The following is a 20,638-nucleotide window of genomic DNA, read 5'->3' on the forward strand; positions in this document are numbered from 1 at the left end:
TGTAGCTGATATGTTAAATAAAACACGACTTGCCAAACAATTGGAATATTACTCTAAATATGAAACATATACTGAAACTAGTCAACGTTGCCACAATAAACAAATTCGGATTATTGGTCATCAAATACGTAAATGGAATTAATATTCAAATGTCCATACGGACATCTTCCAACTGAAAAGAAGAGTAAACGTGTAGTATAACATCTTACCTCTTCAACCAGCTTATGTTGAATGATAGAACCTTGTCAGACACTCACTGTAAGGATTATGAGAATTAATAGATCTGGTTAGAACACTTACCTACCCGAGCAGATAGGGTATTTTATAGTGTCACAGTTACCTCGTATTACACCCTGTGAGCGCGCCAAACGTGAGTTACCGATATGTGAACAGTTACTTGCAATTAATGCCAAATTTTCTTTTGGTAATATCACATCAAAACGAATATCAATGATTGATAGATCTTTCTAATATTGGAATTGTAACATTATTTCAGCATGACCGAAGTTACAAGCCTCACGTAATAGTATCTTGCAATTACTTTTTCTGTCACGGCATACCTCTTTGTCACACATAGGCTGCACAAATCTTTTAACTGCGACATGTGATAGTTCGGCGTGTCGCCCTTACACCCATTCCAATACTACCGTGTCGGTTAACCTTTAGGAACTTCTTGAGTGTGCAATTTAAGTAAATATTTACTCATTTATTTTGATCGCAATAGGTTATTTATTCATCACAAAAAGGTTAAATATTTCAAAATCTGCTTGTAATGATTTCAAATAGGTTTTACAGAAAACAACCCAAGCGCAACCGTGCAAATTACATGACTGTACGTTTACGCACATGTGGATGTCAGCACAACAGTATTGATAGTTTCTGTTCATGTTTGTTGTTCTCGTTTGCACGTGACGTGTGAGGAAGTGAATACTTGCGAAAGCTTTACCAGTAAAGATTATCCCCGTCCTTAGTCAACCGAATATATGTATACTTATAAACCTGGTTTTTTCACACCAATGTACTATCAGTTCAAATAGACAGCTTTTGGAGGTAAGTGAGTGAGTGAGTGAGTGAGTGAGGACACCATCAATGGGTGTAACATATTTAGCGATTGCTTTAAACCGCCATTACCATTTATACAATGAGTTGTATTGATAGAGCCTGTTAACGTTAGCCAAATTAAACTTTAATCGCGTTTATACTGCTGCATGCAAAACGAAGTCCACGTCTTGATGGAATATAACAATATGGTATATTTTCACTTTGACTAATGTTATCAATATCTTGCAATATCATTGTTAGGAAATATAATATGACATGAATACACAGGGTGTAAATGAAATTGAATTATTAACTGAACCAACACATCGGTTAGATTGACCTAACAGTAACGTAGACAACGTGCTCTCAGTGTGTTTACTTTGTCGTCAGGGTATGCCAATTGTGACAAGTATAACCTCTTTCAAGTATAATATATATCAACGCTGTGTCAATACCATAATGTCAACAAATTGTGAGGGTCCTGGCGGGAGTGTTTCGATAGTATCGCTCAGATTCGTCAATACAGTATATTACTGTACAATGATTTCGAGTGTGCTTAATTGCCGTACCTACATGTATATTATCGATGTACGTACAATCCACAACGCATTGCAAAGACTTCGTACCTCAATAGATTTCTCAATCTAGTTGTATTTTCGTGACTATGCCGTTCAATCACACAAAATAACTTTGATAATCACCCGTGTAACCTCTCTTCCTGAACGATCGTCGCCACTGTTGTATACGTCATATGACAAGTCTTGAGTAGGTTCCAATATTTATTCAGGAATGTTACAGTCGTGCATATCGTCTAAGATGGCTGGCCCCGGCGAGCACATGCGTTAGATCGCACGTGAAGTTCCATACATGTGACGCACCTCGACCGTGAAGAGTTACCCAACAGAGTTATCTCCCCTATACCACTTCGTGCCACGGGTGTGTTTCGATAGTGTCGCTCATATTCGTCTATACAGTATATCACTGTACAATGATTTCGAGTGTGCTTGCTTTAAGCTATTGCCGTACCTACAGGTATATTAACGATGTACGTACAATACACAACGCGCTGCAAAGACTTCGTACCTCAATGGATTTCTGAATCTAGTTGAAAGTTTATTATTACATTATCTTGTTACCGCTGAAGTTGGAACCGCGTCAAAATCAGTTGGTCACATCCAACCTCTAAATGCCTTTGAGGATAATCATCGTATCTACTCGTAATAAATATACTGGAGCTCATATATAACAGCCTGGAGAGTCCCTTGTACAACCGGACAGGTTATATTAATATTTAAGTGTATACGGCAATCTGGACTCTACTGACAGCACCACGAGATGCGTTCAAGTTTTGACACAACGACAGCATCTACAATAGGCAGAAGGGAAGCAGGTTTTAGACGTTTTCCATTTAAATGGAACACTCGATCGTGAGTTTGTTGCTGAAAATAAGGAATCGAATCGACTCACGATCATAGGATTCTGAAACGCCTATCTAGGAAGCAAAACTGCGATATAGACGACAGGGCCATCCGTGCCCTCAAATTTGACAGCTAACCTATACCAGTGTACTGAGGTCACTGATTTGAAAAGTTCATGAATACAGATTATTTGCACACATGACACGAACATCATACTCATGGGTAATGGCTAACTTTATGTGAGATGGTATTTGCCATTTGCGATGTTGTGTAAATTATAAAGTTCAAATGTCAATATCAGTTGTTTATGTGCTTCCTTGTAAAGTTACCCCCTCCGTTGTCTAGTGGTTGAGCGTGTGTTCGGAGTGCGGAAGGTTGTCTGGTTCGATCCCCGGCCGCGTCACACTAAAAGACGTTAAAAGATGATTTCTTTGTAAAGTGAACTTGTCACTGTAAATTTATACATTTGGGTACATACGTGTGTGTTGTTTTTTACAGAATGATCTCGAGTGCATTGTTATCATTACATGTACTAAATCTCGATACTGATGTTTTTTTGTGAGTTTTGTATGATGTGACAGCAGTCAGTATTTTATAAAACCTAAACATTGTTGATGCAAACAATGACACAACAAAGAATATATGAAAAAATATATTTTTATTTAAGTATATACAGGATTGGGCAATTAGGAGGACTGATTGCCGCTGACCTTGGGGCTATGTAGTAACACGCCGGGGGGCAAAACAGTGAATGGCTTGAGGCCAAAATCAGCAATCAGTCCCCAAAGATAGGAAGTGGAAGGCAAATATTTAGGCAAACTGTGGTAAGAAAGTGATTAAAGGATGACATGCTGCTGATTGTTCGAAGGGAGGTGGTGGGTAAACAAGGTAATTCATGCGTGGGAACTTTTTCAATATGGCGAATAAAAGAAGTGCTACCCGAAATGCATTGTGGGTCAATTACCCAAGGCACTGAGGGTAGTATTGTTTGATAGATTAATTTGTTAGTTGATAAAGCATAATGCTAATTATTTCCTACGACTTATATATATATATATATATATATATATATATATATATATAGTATATACTACTGTCACGCAGATGCACAATATATTTGAATAGGCCATATTAATTGCGGTGCAGGACACGTGGTAGTTACGCCGTACCTGTGGACTGGGGTAAAATAACCTCAGAGAGCATGGTAATGAAAATATACACACAGTGGAGACCTGTGTAAACTCTAAGTAGAAAACAAGCATGGTACATGGAAGTAGTTGTGGATTGAAGAGTTATGGATGTTAAAAACGGAGACAACGTATACATGCCGGTAGGCGATGTCGTTATTGGATAAACTCATAATAAAATTACGTACCTTATTTTGCAATACATGTACAAGCGTATAGATGATTAGCCTTCCAAAGGGAAAACTTATTGACTTATCATTAAGTAAGATATAAATCGTTAGTGGGGTCGTCCCGAGGATTCCCTAGAAACACATGCTAAATTTCCTGTATGCTCAATCGAGAATGGTCACATCGAAGGCTTTTCGAACGAATCTCGTTTTAGTCTGTGTGCAAATGAAAACTACGTTGTGTCGGGGAACTTCTAGTAAGTTGCATGATGGAGAAATAGCTACACTATTCCCCACATATCTACATGTATTTTAGACTCTTTCAGGCGTAAATTAATATTGCTTGGAAACGCCTTTATTATAAGACCGACTAAAGACATAATTGAATATGAGTTGGTCATACTGAAGAGATGGTTTCTTTCAACATTTGTTTGGCATGATGTTCTCTTTGGTTTGACGTTACGTTTTCGTAACCAGTTTCAATCTTGTATCCTTCGGAAAGTAAGGAAAAGATTTATTCATGAATATCTTCTTTATAACAATTAGGAGCCCGACAGATGGGGTTATGCACCAATATTACGTAGAATTATCATGATGTCCATATCGTGTCCGGTATCATAGCGAGACACAGATACCAGATCGAGGCTGTCAGGTCAAGGTCTCATATGAGTCGACGGATGATACCTGGCACACCACCGAGATTCGCCGGGTGATGATATGTTTATCACTTACACTGACCGAGCCTTTGACCTTTTCATGTTTAGTTTCTTTATCGACATATATTTTAGTTTGCTACTGGTCGGTTGACGCTTATGCAGATCGTATATGAATATACATATTGATTTCCAATATATTTCGTTCGAAAAAGACCATTTTTATTGCATTTGTAATACCCTCAATACATTTTCTCGTTTCATTTCACTTTTTCATATTTTTCAATCAATTAGTCTAATTCCTTTATCCTATTCGAAAGGGACGCTAGTGTCCTCTGCTGACATTCTCGTTCAAACGTTACGCGTCATTTCAGGGCTGTACTTGAATATATGATATAATTCTGTTGTCACGTCAAAAACGTTCCATGGCGACCAGAAATGGGTTATCTTGCCTGCATGTATAGTCGCCTTTTACGGCAAGCATGGGTTGCTGAATAAATAGTCTACCCCGGATCACGGGTAACCTCCTGAAAGGTCAGATATTAATGGCCAATATTATGATAATCTTAGTACTTAAGGAGCATTCACACGCTACAACTACTTGGCGCAAATAATTGTACGAACTGAAGTTGATACAACTCGGCATTCACACGGTGGTGAGTTGCATCCAAATGGGGTCTCGCAAGATCTCTGACTAAATGCTTGGAAAATAGTGATTCACTACATTACCATTGGGATTCTGGTAGCGAGTTAAATTTTCAGACTCACAGTTTTATAAGTTCTGAATAATGAAAAAAGCGCGTTGTGCGAGAATTGCGGTTGCGTGGCAACTGGGCGAATATCTGACTTTGCTATTTATGGAGCTATATAGTATTGAATGTTCTATCAAGCGGTGTAATATTTCAGACTAATTTGAAAAGCAGACGTAGTGCTAAATGTTGTCCAAATTATAGCTTTGGTAGCGAAAATAAACCAAAAAATGTAGCCATTTTTTTTTATCGTACACCGATAACGTAACGTGCGATTAAAAGTTTTATTAGATTTACATGTAGCTTCATGTCAGATGTGAGCGAACACATCTATCTAATATGTGAACGAGGTAATGGCATGTATATTAGCATTGTGTGGTCATGTATAACATGATACATTCCATACGAAAAGTTACTTCTTGTATGTGTCGAAATTCAATTTTTCTGCCATGACGGTGGAGAGGTCTACACATGTGCACAGAAAAGGGGACATAACTCCACTATGCTTAACTGTAAGCAATTACCCAGTGTCCAGTGTGAGAATTGGCCATGGTTCATGACAATATATTCTCGTGAGTTTGCGTCAGCCATGGCGTCACGTGGAACAATTTCTGTTGATTTTCCAAATCATTGTCAAAGTATCTAATAATTAATTCCTCAATTCTTACAACGATTATCGCCCCATGCATATTCGCAATAATCTGAGTTAATGTATGCAACATGCCGTTGGTTGGTTGGTTGGTTATTTAACGCCGCACTCAGCAATATTCCAGCTATATGACGGCGGTCTGTAAATAATCGAGTCTTGACCAGACAATACAGTGATTAATATCATGAGCATCGATCCACGCAATTGGGATCGATGACATGCAACCAAGTTAGCGACCACCCGATCCCGTTAGTCGCCTTTTACGAAAAGCATAGTCACCCTTTACGGCAAGCATGGGTTGCTGAAGACCTATTCCACCCCGGAGTCTTCACGGGTCTGCAACATATCGACGACTGTATGTCTTGAAATAGTAGAAAATGCTAATGTATAAATCTGGATGTTTACAAGCGAGTAAGTACTGGTAGGATTAGGAGCACAGGGTTGATTATTTCGGTTAATTATATTTGGACCCGTGACAGAGGCAATTAAAATTTTGTCAATGCTTTGGTATGAGGAATGCAGGGATGTATATGTCGTAGCTGAATGTGAAATATATGTGATGTCATAAGCGTCTCAATACCGACAGGGGCGGCCGGGTAGTCTAATGGTTAAAGCGTTCGCTCATCACGCCGAACACCCGGGTTCCATTCCCGACATGGGTACAATGTGTGAAGCCCAGTTCTGGTGTCCCCCGCCGTGATATTGCGGGAATATTGCTAAAAGCGGCGTAAAACCATACTCACTCACTCAATACCGACAAACGCAAAAACATAATCGTTTTTTGCATTTCGAAAAGTTGTTTGTTTTTCTTATGCTTTAGCAAAATAACTGTTATTTATATAACAGAATATATATTTACGCGCAGTATCCACAACTGTCAAGTATTTGTGTGCATGAAGTGTTTCGAGTTTTAGATAAGTAATGGACTTTATCTCATCTGCAGTGTACTATCACATAGTCTGCCGTTAAACAAAACGTTTAACCAAGAGACGTACACCGATACAAATGTCCAAACTTATACATGTTACAAGGTTAATCTACGTACCTACGTTTCATGAGCCCTTATTTGAGTGTGGATACCGCAAAGCAGAAGTTACCTACGTGAGTTGCTGTCGCCATTTTTGTTTTTAATTTTACTAATTGACGTGTAAATATCACGTAAGTTTTTTAAACGCTGCGTGCGTACAACCTTTGCATGTGCATCTTATTTCGTACAACTGACGTCCTACATACTTTGGTCCGACTTGAGGGTCCCCATGTAACAAATTGTATACAAATAGTTGTACCGTGTGAATGTCCCTTTAGGCAACTGTGTGAATATGTCAAGGCTGAACGTCGTTGGAAACAAAAAACTCACTAAGGTATGTTGTTTCCCCAGGACAATGCACCTGCGTACAAGAATGTTGTCACCATGGCTGCAATACATGTCTGTGGTGTTAAACTCATTGAACATCCTCCATATTTGGCACCGTCAGATTTCCACCTCTCATTCAATTCGAAGAAAAACCTGTCCAGCATGCATTATGCAAATGACGATGGCGTCATTTCTGTTGTGGGGGGCGTTGTACACCACAAGGATGAAGCCACGTACATCAGTGGGATGCCGCCACTCCAGCATCGTTGGCGAAGGGGATAATGTTAATTTGAATAATTATCAACCAACTCCTTTATGATCAACGCAGTCCACCAAAGATCTTCCCACCCGGCCCTCGTAAGTAGTAGACATATGATGTAAACATATTTATTTCCATAAAGTGGAGGGATGGCAAACGAGCATACTCTGGTTATCTGAATGCATATACATACATGTATACAAATAACAATGTATTGAAAGTGACATAAAAATAGCATTCATTACATAAATGACATGAAAGAAACTTGATAATTATATAATTTTTTTTATTATATTGTTCTTTAAGTGTTATATTACTCGATTATCTTTCTTAACTGCAACTACGTTATTATTCACAACAACATTGTAGTATCATATAGCAAAGCCAACATTGCTTAAAAAACAAGAAACAAAATCAAAAATATCTCAGACAAAATATCTAAATCGACTAGATGATAGAATAAAACTATGCACTGATTTCAAAATTGTAAAATCTGTTATAGTTGTAAAATTGAATTGAAATCGAAGTCTTTTATATATTTTGCCTTAATGTTCTGTTTAAGGGGCACGTAAGAAATATATACATCTTCCGTGTGATAGCCACAACATAGTCGGATGTAAATCTGACAAATTTGTCGGCGTTGAGATCACTGCAGCCAAGCCTGAGACGGGAGTGTATAACCTGACAGAATCTTGATCCATAATTTTCATCAAAGTATATACCAGTCTTATCATTGCTTACCATTGCTATTCATTGCTAAACAATAGGTAGTGAAATCCAAATATTAGCTGTATCTGGAATAAATGATTTGCCATAATTATTTGTTTTACGCTTTATGTTTTGCAGTTGTCAGCAGTTTTTTTCAAATTATAATCACTTGCATCCGACACTCTATTTTGAACTAAGGATAAGAGACAATCTGGTACGAGGTTGTTAACCTCTTATTAGAAGATATTGACCTTTTGAAAATGTCTTTCTTTTCTTTATAAAGATTGCCGTGGCTAGTGCCACGAACAGCTCCACAAATATTCTGAGTGCATCTAGATTCGGTTTTTCAAATAGTAACGCCTATTCTTTTGTGCAGTTCCGTATGTGGCAAAAATAATTAAATATCGGTAATATGAAATATTTATACATAATTACCAGTGTTTTTCTTTTTACCCAGACAATGTGCTGCTGTATGTGGATCATTTACCACGACGTATAGGGCTCTTTCATCTGCAAACAATCTACGATCAATATTGTCTACAATGTCGTTTATAGAAGTTAAAAACAGTAGAGGTCCTGAGAATGACCCTTGTGGAACTCTAAGACAGAACTGTACCCATTGATAACAACCCCTTGACATCTATTGTTTAGGTAGCTTTCAAACCATCTTAACAATTTCCCTTTCAATACCGTACGATTTGAGTTTATGGATAATACCTCCATGTCAAACTTTATCAAAGGCCCAAACGTCGCAAAAGATTTCTCTAATATCTTTGCCTTTATCCAATTCTCCAGCAATAAAACCATACAGATAAGTTAGCTTATTACCGGTAGAATCTCGTGACAAGAACCCTGATTGAAGATTTGTAGGCAAATTATTATCTCTTAAGTAATTAAAACATATTAAAAAACGCATTTTTCGAATATCTAAGCCTCACAACAGTGAGAGCTATTATAGGTCTATAATTTCTACATTCATTGATATCACATTTCTAGGCATTACGGAAGCTTCCTTCCAACTTATTGGAAAAGTAGACTTGTCCAGGGATATATTAAACAATTTAGCAAGTGGATCTGGTTATCGCACTTAAGCACTTAATTTCAACAATCTGTTGTCGATACTGTCGGGCCCTGTTGCTTGCTACATGTATATATCTTGTATCATCATATATGTATATCGTGGAAATTAATGGGATGAAATTTTGTATTACTGGTGCCCTTTAAATCAATTTTGAGCACATATTTTGTATTTGCAATACGAACATAGGTGTAGACACGGTTTCTTATTTAACGAAAATTGGTCCAGTCAGAATCTAAGTTACGCTTTTTAGCAAGCTTGTGAATGCCGACGTAGCAACCAACGTATCTCACTTGTGATCCATAGTGGATCATTAGGTTTCATTGTCACAATTGATTTAGGAATTTGATTATTACACACGTCAATAATTGTCCGGGTAAAACATTCTGCAATAACATCAACATTTCTGGATGATAAGAAATGATCCCAACTTTGTCTCAGTTGAGCTATCAATATTTTTTTCATTATTCGCAATGTTGTAATTGTAGATTTTTCTTTTACAATTTGCATTGCTAGGTATAATTTCCTTAATTGCTACGAATATAGGACAATGGTTACTGCATATAGGATCGGATACACCCGAATTCCACGCACTATCTACATTAGTTACAAACAATAAATCAGTCAAAGTTATGGAGGTAGGTGTAATCCTGGTGGGTTCAGTTATAACTTGGGTCAACCCATATATTGCTTGTAAGTGACCTATTTTGTTCTTACTTTCTTTCAGAATATCTAGATTAAAGTCCCCATCTGTAATATTTGTTTTATTCAAATCTATTGTGTTACATATTGACTGATCTGTCAACCGCCAGAAAGCCTCGCTTTTATCTGCCCTATAGAATGTCCCTTGCCATTACCTATAATGAATCGAGTCCATTTATGCACAGATGATCCATATTGTTAGCATATTATTTCGTTTTACATATATAGCTACACCCCCGCCTCGACTTGGCCGATCGTTTCTAATTGGCAAATGAAAGCCTGGAATTGAAAAACCAACAGTAGGTATGCCGTCATGCAGCCACTTTTCGGTCAAGTTAATAATATCATATGAATGAAATTCAGTGCAAAGTAGATCTATCTTGTCCTTTAGATGACCAATCTTTAAAGTACCATGTTACTGGCCCAGAGTTTGGATGAACATTCCCGTAACATGAAAGAAGTAATCGACGGTCTTAGCTTATAAATACAAGAGGAGTCACGGGTGGCCCAGTTGTCTAAGGCGCCGCAATTCGCTGTGCAGAGTTGCGTCCCATGGACACGCCAGAAACCTATGACCGTGGGTTCGAATCCCGGTTCGCCCCGATTATGTTTCTAGGTTTGTCAGCACCATACAAGTGCGTGTGTTTCACTTGGGGCTTTCCTTTCACATTAAACTGACACGCCGTGATATAACAGGAATACTGTTCAAAGCGGTGTTAAACCCAACTCACTCAATTACTCACTATAGATACAACAGGAAGAAAGAAACAGCAAGGACCTGTTCAATTTGCAAGATACTTTAGTTGTAAAGACAAGACGCTAAAAAACCCATCTATCGCAACCGACACCTCTCTTTACAGAATAGGGGCGGCAACATATCGACGACTATATGTCTCGAAATAGTAGAAAATGCTAATGTCTAAATCTGGATGTTTACAAGCGAGTTAGTACTGGTAGGTTAAGTAAGGTGCACAGGGTTGATTATTTCGGTTGATTAGATTTGGACCCGTGACTGAGGAAATTAAAGATTTGTCAATGCATTGGTATGAGGAATTCAGGGATGTATATGTCATAGCTGAATGTGAAATATATGTGATGTCATAGGCGTCTCAATACCGAGAGGGGCGGCCGGGTAGCCTAGTGGTCAAAGCGTTCGCTGATCACGCCGAACACCCGGGTTCGACTCCCGACATGGGTACAATGTGTGAAGCCCATTTGTGGTGTCTCCCGCCGTAATATTGCTGGATTATTGCTACAAACCAAAACATAAGTCTCTTTTCAATATATAAACATGTCATGGTCGCATTAGGACATAGTTTCTCTCTCGAGTAATTGAGATGTACTGTCAGTTAAACTGTACCAGTTACACTGAAAATATGTCCTAATTCTACGAACAAAAGTATATTTAAAGATGTGAGAACATTTTAAGAAATGTTCGTGTCGTAATTGCATATGTTGTAGCGCAAAGACTTACGTCTTCCTGATAAGTAAGATGATAATATGCGTGTTGGGAGGCGTTAATAAAATCCTTGATTTATGGGCATTGAGAGTGGTTACGCTTGAAAACCAGTTTATATTAATCGACAAACGTCATATAAACGTATATATTGCGATTGGTTGTAAAAACGCGTCGTACACGGTTATTTACATCAAACCGTCCACACAAAATAAGCGATACATTTTCACATTGAAATAACAAAGCCTCGTTTTCGATCCTGAGGAGAAGACGCTTCAGTCACCGTCAACGCTGAGGGAACGTTTATGATTTGTGTGGAGGGTAGACGTTATAATTTTCCTGTTTGCACTTTACACATTTCAATATACAATAATCAGGATTATATTCACGACAAGAACACACGTTAATAACAAGCAGTTAATGAGCGAGCGGTAGAGGACATTTTGGACGAATTCACTTGGTTCCCTATGGGGGTGTGTAATTTAGGGAAGGGAGGTAATTCTCATTACAGTAGAGAACTCTCGTTTGTTTACCTTATATGAATTCATTTGTGTTTATTTTGAAACAACCACATGAAGTAATTCAGTTTGTTACAACGATATATTTTTAATACGCTGTTATGTTGTTAAACAGAACGACTTCTATCTAGATTACTATTACAACTAGTTTGAATACTATCACCGCGAATATTTCAACTTATGATCACTCCTCAATTTTGGTTGATCACATACACACACACATTTTTATAGAGAAGGTGTTTTAGATTAATAGAGAAATGCACACTATTAATCTCCATTCATTATTTTTTTTTGTACCATGCCAGTAATTGTTTAGGATCCAATACACCTTTTTTCCCCACAAGACAAGCTGTGTCACTGTGTGATATATCACATGAATATTCTAACATTTTCTCACCAAACACATTTGACCTGAATTTCATTGTGCCTGATGAAGTGTCGACAAAAGGCTGGACTTTCATACAGATCTAACTATGAAGGCTAGTAATTTGCAACCTCACAACCACAAATAAAATGGAGCAAAACCCAGCTCTTTGATGTCAGAATAATAGACACCAAACAAGAAGGATCAGTAACAAAGTACAAAGTTCACTACATTGGATGGCCCTCCAAGTATGACCAATGGGTTGAGGACTCAAACATTGTAAGGTCAAGCCTGGAGAAGACAGGCATACAGGACATTTTCATATTTCAACTTTTGAACTCAATCACGGACAACCTCACATGCTCATGTGGTGTAGATTCTTTGGTTTTCATCCGTTTTCCTGTCTCATCCCCATAGGTTGCTAGCTCTCTATTGGAACTGTCAACAAAAACACTTCAATCGAAGACTGGACATCTGTACAGGAGTGAATTCACCTTCCTGGATGTACACTCACCAGACATCCTCTTTGGACATGACTGGTGGTACAGGATCATAAACCCAGCTGGTGACTTTGGCTATATCAACAGGGAAACTGTCCGCTTTGGAGTCTATGAGAGAAAACCCCGTGAAGAGTACACCACTGACATGAAACGAAAACTGGTACATCGCGGATTTATCTTCTTCATGCAGTTTGTGAGGGAGAAAGGAAACATGATGGATATCAACCTTCTGTGGTGTACACTGGGAGTATTGTAGTATGTGTAGCCTGTCTTGAAGACCCTGCCCTGATATTTCAAACTATGTCTGGAACTGGAACTAAACTTGGAACATGTGACAGAGCTCAAATATGAACTGTTCATTTTTTACTTTGATCATTTTGATATTTGTTAGTAACTCCAAATGCCCAATGGAAAGTCCACTCAGGGCTCTAGGGGGTGAAGGGGATATACTAAGTATAAACTTAAGAGTGTCAAAACTAACACTTATAGAAGAATACAAGAGGCTAACACCGACAGGGAACAGCTTCAGTAAAGATATTTGTAAAGGGGTCATTGGTTTTGTCTGCAACAAACATCATCTTGATAAGATAGACACAATTTTTATGGATAACAACTTCTTTAATACTGTGAAAAGCGACGTTTCGGTATAGATCCTTATACCGTTGTCAAGCAAACGTCGCTTTTCACAGTATTAAAGAAGTTGTTATCCATAAAAGTTGTGTCTATCTTGTCATTCGTCAACTTCTAAGTAATGCCTATCAAACAATTTATCATCTTGATAGCTCATTTGTTTTGTTTGACAAAGTATCACCTGTCCTACAGTCTTACTTAAAGAAATTAGTATCAAAGCATGATAAGACTAAGAGAGAGGGGGGAAAGCAATTTAAGCACCTACTTGTAACCTGGGAAAATGAATTCTATGATCTCAAAGTTGTTGTTTCTGAACACTGTTTGCCATCAATGCTTTCTAAATTAGAAAAAGAGAGAAACTTAAAAAAGGAGTATTATCGCAAATATAAATCAGTGATCAAAAAGGCTAAAAAGGCTGCAATCTAAAATTGTATCTCTTAAAAAAAAAATCGAAAGTTGTCTACAAATCCCCCACATTTGGATGGGAAGAAGTATCGAATACTGAATGTGTCGTCCAACGAAAACACTTTGTCCAGATCACAGCATTACAAACGAAAACACATGCTGGTAGAAGACTGTAAAAAAGCCTTGACTTTCATGAACATTTATGAACAAGACCCATTATAAGTACAGGCTCAAAGGACAGATGGTCAAAAGTGTTTAGTTTCTTTAACTGAAAACAATGTAACCAGTCATAAGGCAAATATGGACACCAATTTAGATAGACTTTTGCATGTCAAAGATATGCAAAATATTTCAAACAAAGCATATCATGAGTTATCAATGACAATACCGTTTTTACCAAGGTCACATGTTTTGTCTCAAAAGATAAAAGAATACAATGATACTTTCAAAATAGTTAACACTCCAGATCCTAGTTTTGGTGTATAGCAATCCCTGAAAGATATATTAGGTAAATGTGTTTCACACATTTTGACAACAGGGGCTAAAGAGAAGTTTCTTGAAAGTAAACATCTGCATGTTAAACTAACTGGTGATGGTACTGAACTTGGCAGGACAAAAAAATTAATAAATTTCGGGTTCACCATACTGGAGGAGGAAAACTGTCTATCTGTTGATAGCAATTACTTACTCGCTGTATTTTCAGGGAAAGAAAACGTACCAGAATGTTTCAAATGCACTGACAGAAATCATTGATGAAGCCAGAGAATTAGACCATGTAGGTGTACTTGGACAAATATTAGAGGTGACTTTCTTCTGGGTGGTGATCTTAAGTTTCTGAACATGGTCTCAGGAATATCATCATGTGCTTGCAACTACAGTTAGTTGTGTGTGGTGTAAATGTCCATCAAAAGACCGATATGACACCACTATGCAGTGGTCAGTTAGTGACGTTTCTCAGGGAAAAAGAACTGTGCAGGAAATATCTATGATGGCAACAAAGTCACATAACTTTAACTGTGTTCAACTCCCCTGTTTGACTTTATTTCAATCAATAGAAGAGTTCCAGATCTGCTTCACTTGTTTTTGCGCATATCGCATCAATTGGTAAAGCATCTTATCACAGAGTTGAGAGTTTTGGGCAATGTCCAAAGGTGTAATAGTGTGTACAACAGAGATAGGTGTTGCAATGTCTCCAGATTTGAAAGATTTGTGCAGGGCCTTGGGGTGGAATTTCATTTTAAGAATGATAAAGCTTCGGGAAGATTCATTTTCCGTGATTTTACCGGACCAGAACATAAAAGGATTTCCCAGCACATAGTCATTACAGATTTTCTTCCTAATCATCCCAAAGTGAAGGATATCAGCTTTCTGTGGAGTGAATTCTCATCTATCTACTCCATTCTTGGGAAGGGTTCTTTTGAGGAGTGTGTAGTTGTCTCCCTTAATGAAAGGTGCAAGCAATGGGTACGAACACTTGTGATGGTTTACCAAACTAAAGACGTGACGCCTTACATGCATATCTTAGCATACCATGTCTGTGATATGATAAGACTTCATGGAAATCTGAGATGCTTTTTACAGCAAGGCTTTGAAAAGTTAAACGCCAGTGTTACATCGTGGTTCTTCCGCTCAACATGTCACAGGAGTAAGGAACCACTGAAGCAGGTTATGCTAAAACAAAACAGAATGGTTTCTTCTCAGAGTTTTAGGAGAAGTCCGTGGAAAATAAAATGTAGTTTGTTTCAAGGACAGGGTCATAATAGGCGGTCATGTACCAACAAGAATAGACAAATTAAGTCGGATGGACACCTAGATCTGGCATGAAGTGCGCATATGTGCTAATACTAACTTTTAGACCGGGTGTTCACTTTAATTATAGGATAAGTAATCTACCATAGGTGATAAACTGAATTTGAACTGAAACATAGTTCAAGAATCGGCAGAATATTAGCAAATGAAACAAATCAGTTATAATATGTGTGAAGTTTATACACATTTTTTATCCCTAGCATTTCATTTCATAAACATTCCATTATGATTCGAATACTGGTTAAAACACGTTTTGTGTAGGGTACAATGCTCTTCAAATGAAAAGGTGTTTTTTATTTAGTGCTATTGAATGTGACATTGTTTCAGAGAATATTTGAGACATTTTGTTAAACCTTTCTGTACATGTAACATGTTCGCACAAACAGTGGATATGAAAGTGTACAAATGGGATTTCAGTAGTGACATGATCTAAATGATACGATCTGAGACGGCAAGCCATTATAACACTAATTTAGTCAATATGTTGCACCTATGAAGTTAAGGGTATCATCAGGGTATCAGTAACATGTCTTTTAAAATAGTTTTTACACATTTCACTATATACATATCATCACCAAAGAGCAGGTGGGAATGGCTTGGTGAGGAATACACCATGCTAGTTTATGCTGCAGACTGTCAGTAAAGAATACTTAGTTGGAGTCGATAAACATGGCAACTCTCAAACAGTTCAGTTACATTTTAATGCATCACCAGCAACGACCTATGCAGAAATACGTTTAGTATATTAGTAAAGGGATTTCTACATTGTGTAATAGTGGACGGTCGCTCGGAGGGCAATTTGGTTATCTCAGTTGAAATCACAATCAGGATTTTGATTGAAACAGTTCTTCTCCCTAAGTTTAAATTGTGCTTTAGAAATCTAATATGAACGCTGAATGCGTATTGGAGCAAATATATTGCCATTGTTTCTGCATTTACCACTGCAGAACATATTTCCTGTATGGAAATATTAGATGTCTTGAGTACCCTCGACTCATGTTTCAATTACTTTTTTTTATAGATTCGTCATTAATAAACATGTTACAACATACAAAGATTTGGTCTTATATTCATTAAGCTTATTGGTGAGCGGCGTAAAACCATACTCACTCACTCACTTTACAGAATATGTTTTTTTCACAAAGGCTGACAGGGGGGTTGCGCACGAAGTATAGATTTGCAATGCGGAAATGCACCAGATATAACCAAAACCTGAAAACAGAAAAATGAATGAAAGCTACAGAGAGAAAGAATGTCACTACACTCACAGACAAAATATGTCAAACAAAAAATGAACTTTCGAAACATAAACAAAATCTGTATACATCTACCGAAAATGTCGGTTGAAGAATCACATAACTGAAAATCAAAAATCAAAAAATCAATTGGATAACTGCAACAGTGGTGTTTTGGTTTTGGTGGACAATCCAACTGGTCAAAAATCAGGTGTTACGACCCTTGTGGTAACATAGGGTACAACAGGACAGCAGGTCGATACCTGCTTATTGGCATGTTTCACAAACAGTAGATATGGATACCCTAACATACACTCACTTCTAGAAAGGAAACTGTTATAGATGTAAGTACATTGTAGTACCCGTCATTAAGGTGATAATACTCATTGAATATGTAGAAGATCTAAAATACTAATCACGGCATACATACGGCATATTGTAATTCCATCTTCAAATATGTTCATGTAAAATAAAAAAAGACGTAATATGCTCCCCAAGAGTATGTTTTGTCAGTGGTCACACATGTAAACAATAGTTGATCATATATGCTGAGTATTTCTCCCTTTCAATGTAACAATTCGACAGCGTTTCATCCAAACGTGGATATATTATGCCAAGGGATCCGGAACACGAACACTGCAGTTGTACATACGTAGATCGATCGATATATTGATTGACATCTACTGACATGAGCTGGCATTTTCCTCATTGACATGCATATGGTAACATGAGTTTTTGCTAAAAGTGTAAGGCCTCGCTCGGAATTTTTTTATGTCTTTACTCCTTACGCCAAGAAGGTGTATTATTTCATTTATGTTATGCGCAGTCGTTGGTATTGAGATATATCTGACAATAGTTTGCTTGTAGATACAAATTCAGGAATCAGGAATCAGTGCAGTATTTAAAATGTAAATTTGATTGTTTTCAGTATTTGTGTTCTATAATAAAAACTAGACTACCATAGACAGATGACTCTTGCCGATAAATATGGCAACAAGTACACCCTGAAGCAGTATATATGTGTAGATGTGTTGTTAACATGCACTGATGACTTGCAGCGAGTTTTGGTGTTGTATATACTACACGCATTAGTCATATATAGCGTTGTACTCATATTTCAAATATTAATATATCTCTTGTTTCCGGATAACTCCATATGTTCTGTAGACCAAAGTCTTTCGAGGCAGCTGAAGGTCTGGTGTATACAGTCACCACAGTATTAATCTGGATACACACTGATTTCAACATGAAAATAGTGCAGAAAACTTATGCATGAACGTCCAGATCTAGAGCATGATACCAACAGTTACTATAACCGTGTGATGCATCAACATGTCAAGTACTTTCATTAAGTCGTATGTTAAGCCTTAAGATCACAAAATGGGTCTTAAACTGTAAGGAATATCATGCATGATATACGATACACAATTCTGATATATATCAAAATGACATGTTTGTGCTGATGAAAAAAGATGATATTAAAAGTAGATATGTTGGTCGATCGACCCTGACAAATTAGAACTCTCGATTGTCTCAAGATAGACCTTTTAGTGACTATGTTGGAACTAATTAACACTCATTACCAAACTATACATCTTCTTATAGGTCACGATCTTGTGCGAGCAAGTCGATTGTTACCAATTCCGGCGCCTACAACATATGGAAAATAGAATGTTGAAAGATGTCTGCTTGTATGATTTTGCTACTGCAATCATTTATATTTATGCATAAGATAGCTACGCCATAAATCGCAAAGAACAAAGAAGAACCAGACGTCATTTCTGGAGATTCGAACATGCGCTTGTAACTTGCTGACCTCGTTTATTGGACGACGTTATTTATAACAGGGAAGTGTCTTGTGAGCTGTTCCCCATAGATCTTATTAGGCAACGTAGCAAATGGCCGATATGATCTATATTCTAAATCAACCTATCGCCGTTATGAAGGGTTGTCACCGAAAATCACAGAGTAAAGTCAGATCGTTCGAAAAACGGCGGTTGTTATCAAACTCTCGTTTTACGATACATCGCATTTTGCTTACGACAAAAACCGAATGGGTTAGTGCTATGTCACTTCCTTAAACACGATTGTTTATGTGGTGATTTACGTCAAGCTTAAACAAATCGTCCGCATCTTAGTTATACGCGAACACTTGATTCATTGAATTTTGTATAGAGAACCAAAACACTGGCCTCCCTGGTATAACCATTTTCATATTTTGTAAACGGCAAAGTATCTTATCTGGTAGTGTGTCGTTTCATGACATGAACACAACTAGAATTGACGAAAAAACACGCATCCTTAGATATATTTGGTACTGGTCTCAAGACACTTTTGTGATTATCTTAAATGAACTCATTAAACAGCAACGTATAATTAATTTTACAATCATTCGAAATTCTACCAACAGTGACTGTGATTATCAATGCACGCACGTACACAGACGCGCATACGCATACACACACGCGCGCACGCATACGGACAGACACACGCGCACTCACGCATGAAAAATAAACCAGCTTACCTACACCAATCACATCCATTTTGGAAATCGAGTTTGGTTTTTTCTCCATAAAGCCAGATGTCTTCGTTGTTGTAAACGTGTATTTTAAGTAACAGTATCATTGGTACAGCGGTGGCAGAGACACATATTTTTTCGATCACTGAGTTCGGCAAATGACATAAACGAACTATTGACATAACCTCAGTTGACCGATTGATGCACTGATTGTCATACGTTCCTGCTTGTGAATACGTAAAAAAAAATGGCTTACAATTAAAAACGTTATTAATGCGTAACACCAATGGAATCGAATTAATGAATATTTTAGCATTAAAAGATTTTGCTGCTGTTGACTTTGCTATACAAATCAATATTGTGGTATATCACAAAAGTAAGATTATATTTTGATGACTTGCTCGTTACCATGTTCGTCAATTTGTGAATGTGTCTTTGTCTTTACAATATTAGGTGTGAGTGAATGAGTTACAGTTTAACCTCGCATGTCATTGTTTCAGCCATGAAGTGACAGCAATGTTAGCAGTCCCATGAACCACTGAACTGCCGTACCTGGGAATTCGACAGATTCATTTTACGAATAAAAAAAAGACAATATCTGTACGTTCTCATTACGCAGCGCCAGCAGGAACTATTATTCAGATGATAAAACATTACTGTACCTCTTTATCAGGAGCGTTTTCATCCTCGGCGTGTTTGATGCATGATGACAGAATGCGTCCTCGGAATCTGCAACACCGGGTATGACAGAACAACCAACTTTTGTCACTATGTCGTGTTAATTGTGAAGTGTTATGATAATTAAATAAGAGTAACCTTCAGCATCCTGTATAAACTTTACACTGCAGAGTGACACAAACACATATACAAGTGCGTACCCCAATTTCAATGGTTCATAAGCCCGGAAGGTTTTTAATATGTATGGTGAATTTCTGGTCACTCTATCGGTTTCAAAACACATTTCCAGGCATATAAGGATCTTTAATTTATGAACGCTTACTAGTCTTAATGCCGTGGAAGAAAACTGGAATACGTGTTTGTCAGTTAAAAAACATAATCAACAACTAACCCGATAGAGATCCCGATTAAAACTCCGATTACAAGAAGACAGGCTATGGTTGAAATAATCACAATGGGAACATGTGATTCTTGCCTTTGAGTTGGGACGTCGGTGACAGTGGCTGTATGAAAAACAGTAACATATAATAAGGAAATAAATCTCACTTGTTTGTCTGTAT

General features: G+C 37.5%; 1 protein-coding gene across 2 annotated transcripts in view; it reads right to left on the minus strand.

Annotated features, from left to right (window-relative positions):
* Nucleotides 1–17,057: 17,057 nt before the first annotated feature.
* LOC124136215 (platelet endothelial aggregation receptor 1-like) overlaps nucleotides 17,058–20,638 on the minus strand; it is a 50,511-nt gene continuing 46,930 nt past the window's right edge. The window contains exons 4-6 of one of the 2 annotated variants that reach the window (XM_048399605.1): nucleotides 20,470–20,581; nucleotides 20,063–20,129; nucleotides 17,058–18,532 (exon numbers count right to left, since the gene is read on the minus strand). In XM_048399605.1, coding sequence (XP_048255562.1) covers nucleotides 18,482–18,532; nucleotides 20,063–20,129; nucleotides 20,470–20,581 — 230 coding nt within the window. In that variant the 3' untranslated portion in view covers nucleotides 17,058–18,481. The remainder of the gene's footprint in view (nucleotides 18,533–20,062; nucleotides 20,130–20,469; nucleotides 20,582–20,638) is intronic. The other variant, XM_048399604.1, reaches the window with a different exon arrangement.

Source organism: Haliotis rufescens, unplaced genomic scaffold, assembly GCF_023055435.1.
Source record: "Haliotis rufescens isolate VD_foot unplaced genomic scaffold, xgHalRufe1.0.p SCAF_2, whole genome shotgun sequence".
Lineage (NCBI taxonomy): Eukaryota > Metazoa > Mollusca > Gastropoda > Lepetellida > Haliotidae > Haliotis > Haliotis rufescens.